The 15,427-nt window shown below is 46.4% G+C and overlaps 1 protein-coding gene across 1 annotated transcript in view; it reads left to right on the top strand.

Annotated features, from left to right (window-relative positions):
- The first annotated feature begins 1,341 nt into the window (after positions 1-1,341).
- The window catches only part of LOC117409972 (butyrophilin subfamily 1 member A1-like), a 32,877-nt gene continuing 18,791 nt past the window's right edge, over positions 1,342-15,427 (top strand). Inside the window, exons 1-5 of the mRNA XM_059018397.1 lie at positions 1,342-1,609; positions 9,302-9,375; positions 9,627-9,974; positions 13,147-13,428; positions 15,304-15,411. Of these exons, the coding sequence (XP_058874380.1) occupies positions 9,306-9,375; positions 9,627-9,974; positions 13,147-13,428; positions 15,304-15,411 (808 nt within the window). The 5' untranslated portion in view covers positions 1,342-1,609; positions 9,302-9,305. The remainder of the gene's footprint in view (positions 1,610-9,301; positions 9,376-9,626; positions 9,975-13,146; positions 13,429-15,303; positions 15,412-15,427) is intronic.

Genomic DNA, 15,427 nt, shown 5'->3' with positions numbered 1-15,427 from the left:
TAGAGAAACTTTTCGGTCTTTTCCTTCTCGTTACAGTTATTTGGTCAGATATGCTGATTAGAACTTTAGACAGATATTCTTGTTACAAAACACAAGTTTATCAAAATAAAACAACTGCCATTTCTGAGGTAACTTTCAAAAACACAAAAGTATTGTATTTAAATAACGAAAAGTTGAGAATTGACGAATGTGTTGCAATAGAATGAGGGAACTTTTAATATATGAGTTAGCCCTCCAAGGAATTATTCCTGTATAAATACATTTAAAATTAATCAAAAGTTATGTTCCTCTGTGTTCCATATCTCAAAATTAATATTTCAAGTGCTTAGTTTTTTCTAGTTCTCATAGTGTTTTGTTTTTTAGGACATCGTGGATCTGATCTTCTTCAGTGTTATGCTTGATCCTGTGCAAATATTTTTTTATATATATTTTTAGAATGCCCTGAAGGGGGCTGTTGAGAGCCGAGGACTTCTGCAGATTTCCTCAAATTAGAAATGAGGTTTTTTCTACCCCCCAGTGCTGTTAACAGTAGTCTAGTTAGCTTAAAATTCACTTTACAAATTAAAGCACAGGTAATTCAATGTCAAAGTGTGGTGTCATCTTTATTTTCTGTACCCCCAGTGTGTCTACATTACATTTCACCCCACTTTCAAAGATGCACAATCTTTAGTTTTGTCAGGAGTGGGTCTTGAGTGTGCCCAGTACCCGAACATGACAGGAAAACGGCTGTTTTAACTAGACACCTGACATAAAAAGTAGTGTTGCTATTACAGTGACGTAAATCTTAAATAAGTAACTTTATTTTCTGTACCCCCAGTGTGTCTACATTACATTTCACCCCACTTTCAAAGATGCACAATCTTTAGTTTTGTCAGGAGTGGGTCTTGAGTGTGCCCAGTACCCGAACATGACAGGAAAACGGCTGTTTTAACTAGACACCTGACATAAAAAGTAGTGTTGCTATTACAGTGACGTAAATCTTAAGTAAGTAACTTTATTTTCTGTACCCCCAGTGTGTCTACATTACATTTCACCCCACTTTCAAAGATGCACAATCTTTAGTTTTGTCAGGAGTGGGTCTTGAGTGTGCCCAGTACCCGAACATGACAGGAAAACGGCTGTCCCTGACATAAAAAGTAGTGTTGCTATTACAGTGACGTAAATCTTAAGTAAGTAGCTTTATTTTCTGTACACCCGGTGTGTCTACATTACATTTCACCCCACTTTCTATATGTATATAAACTATATTTTTTGTGCTGGACTTTTATTTTGATACCTTGCCTGTGCTGAGTCATTTTGAAAACCGAAAGTAATCATCTTATTGTTGCTAGCTCACAGAACTCCGAAGTTGGGGCCCACCCAAATTTCCATTCCCAGCTACGCCCCTGAGTTATATGCGATACAAACGACTCGGTTACGATGTTAAAATTCAAAATATTAGTAACGTTTTATTAAAAGGTCCCCGGTATCACAATGCCCTTTTGCGGTCCATTTTAGATAATTGCTAAACCGCACTGAACGGTTTGTATTTTGGGATTGGTACATTCCTCGTTGCGCAGCGCCTCCCCCGTCCTGTGGAACGCAGACCCTGAGGGAGAGCAGAGAGGAGGTAAGCGAGTCTTTATTGAGTTGTAAAATATGTTTTTAAACTACAGGAAGCTGTTATCTTGTATTACTTTGAAAGGGCCGTGTTGTTGTGGGGTAGGAGCGCATTGTTTTTCTGTGTGTGTGTTGTGTTTCTGAAGCGGTGTGGCTCTGCCAGCGCGTTTGTTTTTATTCACATCCCCCTCATTTACAGTCTGCGTGCCATGGGCCCAGTGATGCCAGATTTGATCCCGGGTAAATAATTGTTGCGTTCTGTTCTGTTAGATTTCAACAAACCAAACCCCACGTAGGTTAGTATCAATAGTTTTGACATTACTTATGCTAGAGCCTACCCCTAAAAACACACCTGTCACTCTGCCAAGACTTCAGGAGGGCGTGGCACCGACAGCAAGATGGTCTGAATGGCCTCCTCTCGTTTGGAAAGTTTCTTATGTTCTTAAATTCCGAGGACTTCTCTTGTGCACAGCCTTCTTCAACTCATACCAAAGATTTTCAATCAGATTTAGATCGGGACTTTGACTCGTCCATTCCAGAACCTTGATTGTATTCATCTTTAACCGTTAGATTTTGTCTGTTGGAATGTCCACTTGCACTTTAAACCAAGTTTTGTAGCGGAGGATTTCAGATGACTGACCGATATCTTTTGGTATGCTATGGAATCCATTTTACTAACTAAATTTCCTGTGCCATTAGAGGAAAATCAGCCTCATAGAAGGATACTACCACCTCCATGCTTGACAGTAGGTATGGTGTTCTTTTCTTTGTACGCCTCATCAAACTTTCTCCAAATGAAACGACTATCAGTGTGACCAAATAGCACGATTTTTGTTTCATCACTCCACAAAACCTTTGACCAGAACTCGAATCCATCATTCAGATGTCGTTTTGCAAACTTTAAGCGATTGTGACGTTTTCCTAAGAGTGGCTTTTTCCTTGGCCTGCGACCATTGAGACTTTCTCCAAAACTGTATAACAGAGTTTAGACCTTTTCGACTTGAGAGGTTCTCCATGTATGCATCTCCCTGCTTCTATAGTTTAAGATCAGGTTTGCAACGGGAACTATAAACTACACTGCTGCTTCCTTTCTGTAATTCCACAGACCCCAGATTGAGAACCTCTGTATTATAGTGTACTACAGGATACTATGTGACACTATAGTGTACTGCAGGATACTGTGTGACACTATAGTGTACTGCAGGATACTGTGTGACACTATAGTGTACTACAGGATACTGTGTGACACTATAGTGTACTACAGGATACTGTGTGACACTATAGTGTACTGCAGGATACTGTGTGACACTATAGTGTACTGCAGGATACTGTGTGACACTATAGTGTACTGCAGGATACTGTGTGACACTATAGTGTACTACAAGATACTGTGTGACACTATAGTTTACTGCAGGATACTATGTGACACTACAGTGATTTTGGACTGTACTGTAGTATTTTATTTATATGGAGTCAAGGTCTCCATTGGTAAAAGGCATGAGAAGCTTGTGACTATCTGTCTGTCTGCGCTACCGAGCCCCGAAGAAATAGATTGGACTCCTGAAGGAGGAAGTAAAAACATTCAGATATATGAGGCTGTGTGGTCCAGCAGTTAAAGAAAAGGGGCTTGTAACCAGGAGGTCCCCGGTTCAAATCCCACCTCAGCCACTGACTCATTGTGGGACCCTGAGCAAGTCACTTAACCTCCTTATGCTCCGTCTTTCGGGTGAGACGTAATTGTAAGTGACTCTGCAGCTGATGCATAGTTCACACACCCTAGTTTCTGTAAGTCACCTTGGATAAAGGCGTCTGCTAAATAAACAAATAATAATAAATAATAATAATAATAATAATAATAATATATTTGCCATGTGTTCACTTTTGTATGTGATAGATTCTACGTTTAAGTGCTACATGGGCAAATGTTTTGCATCGCCCTATAGAATTAACACCTTTAGCTTCATAAAGTTTTTTTTTATGTCTCAATCCTAAAATTCTAGGTAAAGTAAGACTTTTTGCCAAAACCTGTACACCCTGTGTCTCAATACTGCTATAATACTGTGGAGTGTAGTGCACACCCTGTGTCTCAATACTGCTGTATTACTGTAGAGTGTAGTGCACACCCTGTGTCTCAATACTGCTCTATTACTGTAGAGTGTAGCGCACACCCTGTGTCTCAATACTGCTCTATTACTGTAGAGTGTAGTGCACACCCTGTGTCTCAATACTGCTCTATTACTGTAGAGTGTAGCGCACACCCTGTGTCTCAATACTGCTCTATTACTGTAGAGTGTAGTGCACACCCTGTGTCTCAATACTGCTCTATTACTGTAGAGTGTAGTGCACACCCTGTGTCTCAATACTGCTCTGTTACTGTAGAGTGTAGTGCACACCCTGTGTCTCAATACTGCTCTATTACTGTAGAGTGTAGCGCACACACTGTGTCTCAATACTGCTCTATTACTGTAGAGTGTAGTGTGCACCCTGTGTCTCAATACTGCTCTATTACTGTAGAGTGTAGTGCACACCCTGTCTCAATACTGCTCTATTACTGTAGAGTGTAGCGCACACCCTGTGTCTCAATACTGCTCTATTACTGTAGAGTGTAGTGCACACCCTGTGTCTCAATGCTGCTCTATTACTGTAGAGTGTAGTGCACACCCTGTGTCTCAATGCTGCTCTATTACTGTAGAGTGTAGTGCACACCCTGTGTCTCAATACTGCTCTATTACTGTAGAGTGTAGTGCACACCCTGTGTCTCAGTACTGCTCTATTACTGTAGAGTGTAGTGCACACCCTGTGTCTCAATACTGCTCTATTACTGTAGAGTGTAGTGCACACCCTGTGTCTCAATACTGCTCTATTACTGTAGAGTGTAGTGCGCACCCTGTGTCTCAATACTGCTCTATTACTGTAGAGTGTAGTGCGCACCCTGTGTCTCAATACTGCTCTATTACTGTAGAGTGTAGTGCACACCCTGTGTCTCAATACTGCTCTATTACTGTAGAGTGTAGCGCACACCCTGTGTCTCAATACTGCTCTATTACTGTAGAGTGTAGTGCGCACCCTGTGTCTCAATACTGCTCTATTACTGTAGAGTGTAGCGCGCACCCTGTGTCTCAATACTGCTCTATTACTGTAGAGTGTAGCGCACACCCTGTGTCTCAATACTGCTCTATTACTGTAGAGTGTAGCGCACACCCTGTGTCTCAATACTGCTCTATTACTGTAGAGTGTAGCGCACACCCTGTGTCTCAATACTGCTCTATTACTGTAGAGTGTAGTGCGCACCCTGTGTCTCAATACTGCTCTGTTATTGTGGAGTTCTCTGTATGTTACAACATATACAATATTATCCAGTTCATATACATTGTAGTGCACCTCCATTATTGTTAGTTTTCTTTATCTCAGTGTGTGGAGTGTGTTTGACTATGTATGTATATGGCAGTCTGTTCTGGGAGTGCAGTGCTGTACAGAACTTGCCTATCTGACTCTGTCTGTATATGGCAGTCTGGTCTAGGAGTGCAGCGCTGTACAGAACGTGCCTGTCTCTCTGTATGTATATGACAGTCTGCTCTGGGAGTGCAGTGCTGTACAGAACGTGCCTGTCTCTCTGTGTGTATATGACAGTCTGCTCTGGGAGTGCAGTGCTGTACAGAACGTGCCTGTCTCTCTGTATGTACATGACAGTCTGCTCTGGGAGTGCAGTGCTGTACAGAACGTGCCTGTCTCTCTGTGTGTATATGACAGTCTGCTCTGGGAGTGCAGCGCTGTACAGAACGTGCCTGTCTCTCTGTGTGTATATGACAGTCTGCTCTGGGAGTGCAGTGCTGTACAGAACGTGCCTGTCTCTCTGTATGTATATGACAGTCTGCTCTGGGAGTGCAGTGCTGTACAGAACGTGCCTGTCTCTCTGTATGTATATGACAGTCTGCTCTGGGAGTGCAGTGCTGTACAGAACGTGCCTGTCTCTCTGTATGTATATGACAGTCTGCTCTGGGAGTGCAGTGCTGTACAGAACGTGCCTGTCCCTCTGTATGTATATGACAGTCTGCTCTGGGAGTGCAGTGCTGTACAGAACGTGCCTGTCTCTCTGTGTGTATATGACAGTCTGCTCTGGGAGTGCAGTGCTGTACAGAACGTGCCTGTCTCTCTGTATGTACATGACAGTCTGCTCTGGGAGTGCAGTGCTGTACAGAACGTGCCTGTCTTTCTGTATGTACATGACAGTCTGCTCTGGGAGTGCAGTGCTGTACAGAACGTGCCTGTCTTTCTGTGTGTATATGACAGTCTGCTCTGGGAGTTGTGGCAAAGCGCCCCGCCCCTGTGTGCATTTGTGTTATGTGTATGTATGTATGCGTGCGTATGTTAATGTTGGTGTATAGTCATTGGTACACGGGATATAAACGGGTCTGTGTTTCACGTGTATTTAAAAAGTGTATATTTGTATTTAGGCACGGGATTGCACATCACGCACGTGCATTTAAAATATAATATGTGAACACGGGGTTTCACGTAATTAATTCACGTGCTGGGATTCAAGTGAATAATTAATTAGTAATTGAATCCCAGCACAACAGTATATATAGATGCACATTTTCACTCAGTGGTGGTTGGGTGTTCGGAAGAGGAGAACGGGTGAGAGAGAGAGGAGTAAACGTAAAGTGAAGATAGTAAATATAATAGTGTTTGTTCTCACCGTGTTTGTTTGTCTCCGTGCACCGTTTGTTAAGTGTCAGTCGTTTTGTCTGTGTGTTTATTTTGGCGTCAAGTCCCGTGTTTTTGTCTGTTCCAACCTTTTATTTGTTAATAAACGCTGAGTGCAGCCATTGCACTCAGCTCATCATCAACCACTGTCTTTGTTTTGAATTCCTGTCTGGTCTGACGCCACCCACTCTGGCCGTCTTTGTGACACGTGGTGTCTTCGTGGGATAGCCGCGCCTCCAAGCGTCAGACCAGGAGGGGTATGGATTAAAAAAAAAAAAAAAAATTACAAATATTGTTTTGGGGGAAAAAAACAAAACAAAACAAAAAATCAATGGCAGAAGACGCCATCAAACTGCGGGGCTGGTTCCTGGAGAATGCTGGGCTGGAGGCCCAGTCTCTGCCCATGGTCGTCCGGGCCCTGTGGATGATGGACAGTGAGAGATGGGAGGCCTTTCAGGAGGAACACACCCCAAACACCTTGGAGGAAGGTGTGGAGTTTGTCCTCAGCTACCTGGAGGCAACCATCAACGGAACAGCAGCCCAGGTAGCAGGACCACCAGCAGAGGGTGAGTACCTGCTGTCCCCATCTCCACCAGCAGAGGGTGAGTACCTGCTGTCCCCATCTCCACCAGCAGAGGGTGAATGCCTGCTGGTTTTGCCTCCACAGCCCAAGTGGGAGGAGCCTGAGCGTCCACAGCCCAAGCGGGAGGAGCCTGAGCGTCCACAGCCCAAATGGGAGGAGCCTGAGCGTCCACAGCCCAAGCGGGAGGAGCCCGAGTGTCCTACGCCCAAGTGGGAGGAGCCTGAGCGTCCACAGCCCAAGCGGGAGGAGCCCGAACGTCCTACACCTGAGTGGGAGGAGCCCGAACGTCCTACGCCTGAGTGGGAGGAGCCCGAACGTCCTACGCCTGAGTGGGAGGAGCCCGAACGTCCTACGCCTGAGTGGGAGGAGCCCGAACGTCCTACGCCTGAGTGGGAGGAGCCCGAACGTCCTACGCCTGAGTGGGAGGAGCCCGAACGTCCACAGCCCAACAGGGAGGAGTCGGGGCGTCCACAGCCCAACAGGGAGGAGTCGGGGCGTCCACAGCCCAACAGGGAGGAGTCGGGGCGTCCACAGCCCAACATGGAGGAGTCGGGGCGTCCACAGCCCAAAAGGGAGGAGTCGGTGCGTCCACAGCCCAAAGGGAGGCAAGTCGGGGCTTCCACAGCCCTGGGACCCAAGCCACCAGCAGAGGGAAAATGCCTGCTGGTTCAGTCCCAAGAGCCAGAAGGGGAGGAGTTACAGGCTCAACCCCCTGAAAATTTTTGGGGGGGAGAAGGGCAGGATGCTGGTGTCCCCCAGCAGCCTCTCGCTATGCTGCTGAAGGCAGCACGGCGTGCACATGCCCAGCCGCCACAGCAGAGGGAGCCAGCACCGCCAGGAGCAGAGGAGCAGGAGCTGCCTCTGCCTCCACCACCTCCAGGAGCAGAGGAGCAGGAGCTGCCTCTGCCTCCACCACCGCAAGGAGCAGAGGAGCAGGAGCTGCCTCTGCCTCCGCTACCACCACCGCAAGGAGCAGAGGAGCAGGAGCTGCCTCTGCCTCCGCCACCACCACCGCAAGGAGCAGAGGAGCTGGAGCTGCCTCTGCCTCCACCGCCGCCAGGAGCAGAGGAGCTGGAGCTGCCTCTGCCTCCACCGCCGCCAGGAGCAGAGGAGCTGGAGCTGCCTCTGCCTCCGCCACCGCCCGGAGCAGAGGAGCAGGAGCTGCCTCTGCTGCCCGTACCTCCGCAGGGAGTACGGTGGCCGGAGCCCCAGAAAGGGGAGCTGCCGGCCACGAAGAAGGGGGAGGAGGTCTGGAGACCACTTTCCCCAGCAGCAGTTTCGCTGCAGGAGTTCTTGTGGCCGGAGCCCCACAGGAGGGAGCTGCCGGCTACGAAGAAGGGGGAGGTCGGGGGACCACCTGCCCCCGCAGCTTTTTCGCTGCAGGATGGGACCAACAGGCTGTCAGCCGTGCCACTACCGGCAGGGGTGCTGACAGCATTGCCAGCCAAGGGCCCACTGAAGCCTCCCTTCCCAGCCCGAGACTTTGTTCTGGACTGCTGGGTTTTTAAGGGGGGAGGTGGCCGTTGAGGCCATGTGTGCTGCGCACAAGGGGGGGTATATGTGGCAAAGCGCCCCGCCCCTGTGTGCATTTGTGTTATGTGTATGTATGTATGCGTGCGTATGTTAATGTTGGTGTATAGTCATTGGTACACGGGATATAAACGGGTCTGTGTTTCACGTGTATTTAAAAAGTGTATATTTGTATTTAGGCACGGGATTGCACATCACGCACGTGCATTTAAAATATAATATGTGAACACGGGGTTTCACGTAATTAATTCACGTGCTGGGATTCAAGTGAATAATTAATTAGTAATTGAATCCCAGCACAACAGTATATATAGATGCACATTTTCACTCAGTGGTGGTTGGGTGTTCGGAAGAGGAGAACGGGTGAGAGAGAGAGGAGTAAACGTAAAGTGAAGATAGTAAATATAATAGTGTTTGTTCTCACCGTGTTTGTTTGTCTCCGTGCACCGTTTGTTAAGTGTCAGTCGTTTTGTCTGTGTGTTTATTTTGGCGTCAAGTGCCGTGTCCTGTTTTGTACTGTTGAACCCTTTTATTTGTTATTAAACGCTGAGTGCAGCCATTGCACTCAGCTAATCACCATCACCGTCTCTGTGTATTCCTTTTCTGGTCTGACGCCACCCACTCTGGCCGTCTTTGTGACAGAGTGCAGTGCTGTACAGAACGTGCCTGTCTTTCTGTGTGTATATGACAGTCTGCTCTGGGAGTGCAGTGCTGTACAGAACGTGCCTGTCTCTCTGTATGTATATGACAGTCTGCTCTGGGAGTGCAGTGCTGTACAGAACGTGCCTGTGCTGATCCTGCATTGCGTTAGCGCAGTGTGTCACAGTCTGAATCTCTAGTTGTGTCACAGCTTTAACTAACAGATCTTGTGTTGTTTTCCAGGGAAATGAAGATGACATTCCTGGGGAGGACCTGTCTCATTGTCATGAGTTTGCTACCAGCTGTTTCTACACAAGGTGAGAGGGACTGTAGAAATGAAACTGATGAAGAGACAACCTACTATTTCTAACATGAAGATATTTCAACAGGACGGATCCACTGAGATGCAATATTTCATATCGGTGTGTTTCTGTGTGGATGTATAGCATTGAGCTCAAAGAATGGGGCGCACCAACCCTACTTATGCTTTCAAATACTTATTCTACTTAAGATTCTGTTTTAAGAAACTGTTTGTTTTTTTTGCCTAACCTTGTTTTTTCTTTCTCAGGTGCATGGCGTGTTGTTGGCTCTGATCAGCCTGTCATTGCTGAGGCTGGTGATGATGTCATCCTGCCCTGTCACATTTCACCCAGAGTCGGTGCTGTGAGCATGGAAGTGAAGTGGTTCAGGAAGGGATCCGACAGAATCGTTCATTTATATATTGACAAAAAGGACCAGCTCAGAACACAGGACAGTGACTACCGGGGCCGCACTGCTCTCTCTCCTGAAGCACTGCAGACAGGCGATATCTCTCTGCATCTGAGAAACCTCCGATACCCTGATAGTGGCGTCTATACCTGCGTCGCTGATGATGGAGGATGGGATGAAGAAGGACAGACTGAACTGATTATTAGAGGTAGGATTGTCCAGTTAGACCCCACGTAGAATAATTCAGGTCACTTTATTACAAAAATGAATTCCTAATAAGGTACAGAGGAGCTAGGCCAACCATAGAACCACAGGCTCTGAGGACATAGATCAGTCCCTGTTGATTCGCTCCAGCACGTGGTCTCTCGGCTCCTCTCAGGTCCTCTTCTTCCTCGTATAGCATCCGCAGCAGAGCTTGGCTTTGTGCTTCCCTTTCAAGTACGAAATGGAACCATTACCGTATGGGTATTTACCTCTTAAAGACCCGAACCCTGAATAAGATGCATCAGAGCCGCTGTATGAGCAGACATGACCCGCCCCCGAGGACATACTGCACTCACAGACCTCAACGCCGTTTTTCCTTCAAGCTTGACCTGATAGGGGAGCCTGCTTTCAGATAAGTACTTGTTGCCTTTTCTGTTCCTCTGACCACACTCGGACAGTAAACTCATTATTATTATTATTATTATTATTATTATTATTATTATTATTTATTTCTTAGCTGACGCCCTTATCCAGGGCGACTTACAATTGTTACAAGATATCACATTATTTTAACTCATGCTGTCTGAGTGTGGTCAACCTCTCTGCGTGCTCATTGGAAAAGACAATAACTGTGGGGTGGGGGGCTCTGGTTGGCTAAGGGCCAATAAAAATCAATCTGTTCGTGTTCAGTCTATCAATTCAACTCCACCAAACTTTTACCACTACACCACCGATAGTAATGTCCAAGAATCTCCAATTATTTTTACCCCAATTATCTCGCAATTTGAAACGCTCATTATTATTATTATTATTATTATTATTATTATTATTATTATTATTATTATTCTCCTTCACCGCAGCGATGTGCTTGTTTGTCATATAAATCTGTAATGACCTTTTCTCTTTAGTTAATATATGTTTGAAACACTAGTCTTACCATATGTTAAAGTTAAGAAAAGTAAAATATATTTTGGGTTTGTGACACTGATTTATATACACAATATTTAGAAATTACAAAAGCAAATATTACACCATTTAATATGGCTTTTAAAACCGCTACAGGGTGGATAAATATGAATTTATTTAACTTGTACTCATTATGTACTGTGGGAAAAGGGATGTGATTTTTGTTTCAATCCTAGCGTGTGCGGACCGGGATTTACAGCTGCTTCCACATGTGCTTCAAGTTCAAGTTGTATCTGCTTGTGCCAGGTCTGGGGTTTCGTGCTTAGTAATTGTTGGGAGCTGCATGCAGCTCTTTACCTAGCCATGTTATATAATCTTCAATTTTGAACAATACCAGTTTTCAGTAAAAACATTTTACGTTGTGTGAAGAGGTAAGACAGTTAAATTGGTAAATGTGAATTTATTTGATAAGAAACGTAAGTTACAAATTACAGGTGGAACCCGAGTTAATTTTAATTTGGAATTTAAGCTTCCTGTTCAGAAAGACGTGATACTGTGTTATCGCTGATTTCATTTCAAACGTCGTAAACTATGTTCGTTGTTGTTTTGGGAAAAATATCCACACAAATGTAAGCTTACAACTCTACAACCAACAACACTATGAAATGCAGCCTGCTGTTTTGAGAATAGTATTGAAACTTGTTTTCAGTACTGTATTCAGTTTATGGTTTATTTTTTTAACATTTAAAAAAAAAATTAATCTCCGCAGCGGCACACTGAAAAGGAATGTGTTCGTCCTTTAGCTGTTTTAAAAGCCACAGTCATGGTGTAATATTTGTTATTGAACATTAATTTAGCGGTTTGATATGATATATGCAAAATTAGTATGCAAATTTGCAAGAGCATCTTAATGTGTGGCTATTTATGGTAACAAAGTTTTGAAGAAGTCTGTTTTCTTATTTTATATCATGCAGTGTTAAGGGGCGCCCCGCTGCAGTACTGTTCACACCAAACGCGGCAGGGTAAAGTCAGTGGGTGGTCCGGTGTTACGTCACGGCTGCAGGTACAGTGGCTTTTGGTTGCCGAGCAACAAACAGTAAATGCCAACGGGAAAATAAAACTCTTTTGACAGAACTGAAGACACTGACAAAAAACAAAACTGAGGAGCGAAACATTATAAATATTTTTTTTTATAAAACCTAATTGTAACCACCACAATCACCCCCCTCCTTTTTTTTTATTAACTGTTAAAATGTAATATATGTACACCAAATAAAACGTTTTGCTTTATCTTTTAAAAGTTTGTCTGCAGTTAATTTATCCAAAAAAAATGCTTACATTATAGTAGCAGGTGCATAATTATTTTCAATGTGGAGTTTAGCACAAAAAATATATATTATCTCATTTACGTAATTATGTATATTTTAATATTCACTCGGTAATCCCATTTGTACACCCGCTGACCTCCATGCTGCAGCTTTTTTATTACTATCTTGGTAACTATTAATTGTTGTATTATACAACGCTGGAAAATCTGAAATTAAAGCTAACAGCTTTTCCTCCATTTTATTTTTGTATTTCTTCAAAAGGAACCTCCTACTTTTCCGTGATTGGCTGTTGGTAGGTTACGTCACGACGCGGCGCGGGCAAAAGTTGAAAATATTTGATCTCTTGCGTGCCACTCTGCAGTGCCGCGTCCCTCTGCCGCTGAACCTGCGCTCACTGCGGGCAGTACAACTGCCTGGGGGGACAAACTGGGCGGCGGACCTCCTCTCGAGGAGAGCTCCCAGCGTCTCAGAGTGGAGACTTCACCCCAAGGTGGTGAGCCTCATTTGGGAGTGGTACAGGAGAGCAGAGATAGATCTCTGTACCTTCTAGGAATCAACCCAGTGTCCCCTCTGGTTTTCCATAATAAGAGGTGGGGGCCCGCTGGCAGTAGATGTCTTGGCACACCAGAGTCCGAGGCAACTGTTTTATGCCTTCTCGCCATTTGCTTTTTCCCAGCTGTGTCTGGAGGAAGTCAGGCAGGACCGGGCCAAGGTGCTCCTAGTAGCCCCGTATTGGCCCAGGAGACTCTGGTTTTAAACCCTGATGCAGCTCCTGAGCAGCCAGCTGTGGAGACTGCCCAAGTGCTGTGACCTGCTCAGTCAGTTCATTAATTAGGTTGGCAATGATTAATTTACAGGGAATATCTCCTACACTACACAAGGAGAGCAGACCCGGCTGGTGTGTCTATCTGTGTGTGTCTCACTGTATCTATTCCCTGACAGCTCTGGGGACCCAGCCCTCAGTCTCTATGGACTCTACACAAGGAGAGCAGACCCGGCTGGTGTGCAGATCAGAGGGGTGGAGCCCTGAACCTGAAGTGATCTGGAGAGACAGGGATGGAAACGATGTGACATCACTGTCCAACACAACAGTGCAGAGGGACAGTCAGGGGCTCCTCAGTGTCAGCAGCTACATCAAAATCAAACAGCAGTCCAACGTGTTCTCCTGTCTGGTTAGAAGTAAAACACCCAAACCAGACTGGGAATCCAAACTCCACATATCCAGTGAGTATCACATGTTTGTGGATTGAGCCTGACTGACACTGACCATAGATTACAGTCATCATGATGGGGCATCAACATCTGAATCAAACACATGAACTAGTGGACCAGTCAATATCTGAATCAAACACATGAACTAGCGGGACCAGTCAATATCTGAATCAAACACATGAACTAGTATTGGGAGGGGTGTGTGGAATGGACTCACTATGAGGGATGTGGCTCAGTGCTAGGAGGGGTGTGTGGAATGCTCACTATGAGGGGTGTGGCTCAGTGTTGGGAGGGGTGTGTGGAATGCTCACTATGAGGGGTGTGGCTCAGTGTTGGGAGGGGTGTGTGGAATGCTCACTATGAGGGGTGTGGTCAGTGTTGGGAGGGGTGTGTGGAATGCTCACTATGAGGGGTGTGGTCAGTGTTCGGAGGGGTGTGTGGAATGCTCACTATGAGGGGTGTGGTCAGTGTTGGGAGGGGTGTGTGGAATGCTCACTATGAGGGGTGTGGTCAGTGTTGGGAGGGGTGTGTGGAATGCTCACTATGAGGGGGTGTGGTTCAGTGTTGGGAGGGGTGTGTGGAATGCTCACTATGAGGGGTGTGGTCAGTGTTGGGAGGGGTGTGTGGAATGCTCACTATGAGGGGTGTGGTCAGTGTTGGGAGGGGTGTGTGGAATGCTCACTATGAGGGGTGTGGTCAGTGTTGGGAGGGGTGTGGAATGCTCACTATGAGGGGTGTGGTCAGTGTTGGGAGGGGTGTGTGGAATGCTCACTATGAGGGGTGTGGTCAGTGTTGGGAGGGGTGTGTGGAATGCTCACTATGAGGGGTGTGGTCAGTGTTGGGAGGGGTGTGTGGAATGCTCACTATGAGGGGTGTGGTCAGTGTTCGGAGGGGTGTGTGTAATGCTCACTATGAGGGGTGTGGCTCAGTGTTGGGAGGGGTGTGTTGAATGCTCACTAGAAGGAGTGTGATCAGTGTTGGGAGGGGTGTGTGGAATGCTCACTATGAGGGGTGTGGTTCATGTTGGCAGGGGTGTGTGGAATGCTCACTATGAGAGGGTGTGGTCAGTGTTGGGAGGGGTGTGGAATGCTCACTATGAGGGGTGTGGTCAGTGTTGGGAGGGGTGTGTGGAATGCTCACTATGAGGGGTGTGGTCAGTGTTGGGAGGGGTGTGTGGAATGCTCACTATGAGGGGTGTGGTTCAGTGTTGGGAGGGGTGTGTGGAATGCTCACTATGAGGGTGTGTGGTTCAGTGTTGGGAGGGGTGTGTGGAATGCTCACTATGAGGGGTGTGGTCAGTGTTGGGGGGGGTGTGTGGGATGCTCACTATGAGGGGTGTGGTCAGTGTTGGGAGGGGTGTGTGGAATGCTCACTATGAGGGGTGTGGTCAGTGTTGGGAGGGGTGTGTGGAATGCTCACTATGAGGGGTGTGGCTCAGTGTTGGGAGGGGTGTGTGGAATGCTCACTATGAGGGGTGTGGCTCAGTGTTGGGAGGGGTGTGTGGAATGCTCACTATGAGGGGTGTGGCTCAGTGTTGGGAGGGGTGTGTGGAATGCTCACTATGAGGGGTGTGGCTCAGTGTTGGGAGGGGTGTGTGGAATGCTCACTATGAGGGGTGTGGTCAGTGTTGGGAGGGGTGTGTGGAATGCTCACTATGAGGGGTGTGGCTCAGTGTTGGGAGGGGTGTGTGGAATGCTCACTATGAGGGGTGTGGCTCAGTGTTGGGAGGGGTGTGTGGAATGCTCACTATGAGGGGTGTGGTCAGTGTTGGGAGGGGTGTGTGGAATGCTCACTATGAGGGGTGTGGTTCAGTGTTGGGAGGGGTGTGGTCAGTGTTGGGAGGGGTGTTTGTGTTCCAGTGTGTTGAGCTGCTGTGTTGTTTTTCAGGAGATTTTTTCCCAGGAGTCTCTGGATGGAAGGTGGTTTTCTCCTTGACTTTAGCTCTCAGTATTGGAGCCATTCCTCTGCTGGTGTTCCTATGGAGAAGAATGGATAGTAAGTACTTATTATT

The sequence above is a fragment of the Acipenser ruthenus genome, chromosome 59, assembly GCF_902713425.1.
Source record: "Acipenser ruthenus chromosome 59, fAciRut3.2 maternal haplotype, whole genome shotgun sequence".
Classification (NCBI taxonomy): Eukaryota; Metazoa; Chordata; class Actinopteri; order Acipenseriformes; family Acipenseridae; genus Acipenser; species Acipenser ruthenus.
The sequence above is the reverse complement of the archived record's forward strand: the minus strand, read 5'-3'. Positions and strand labels throughout refer to the sequence as shown.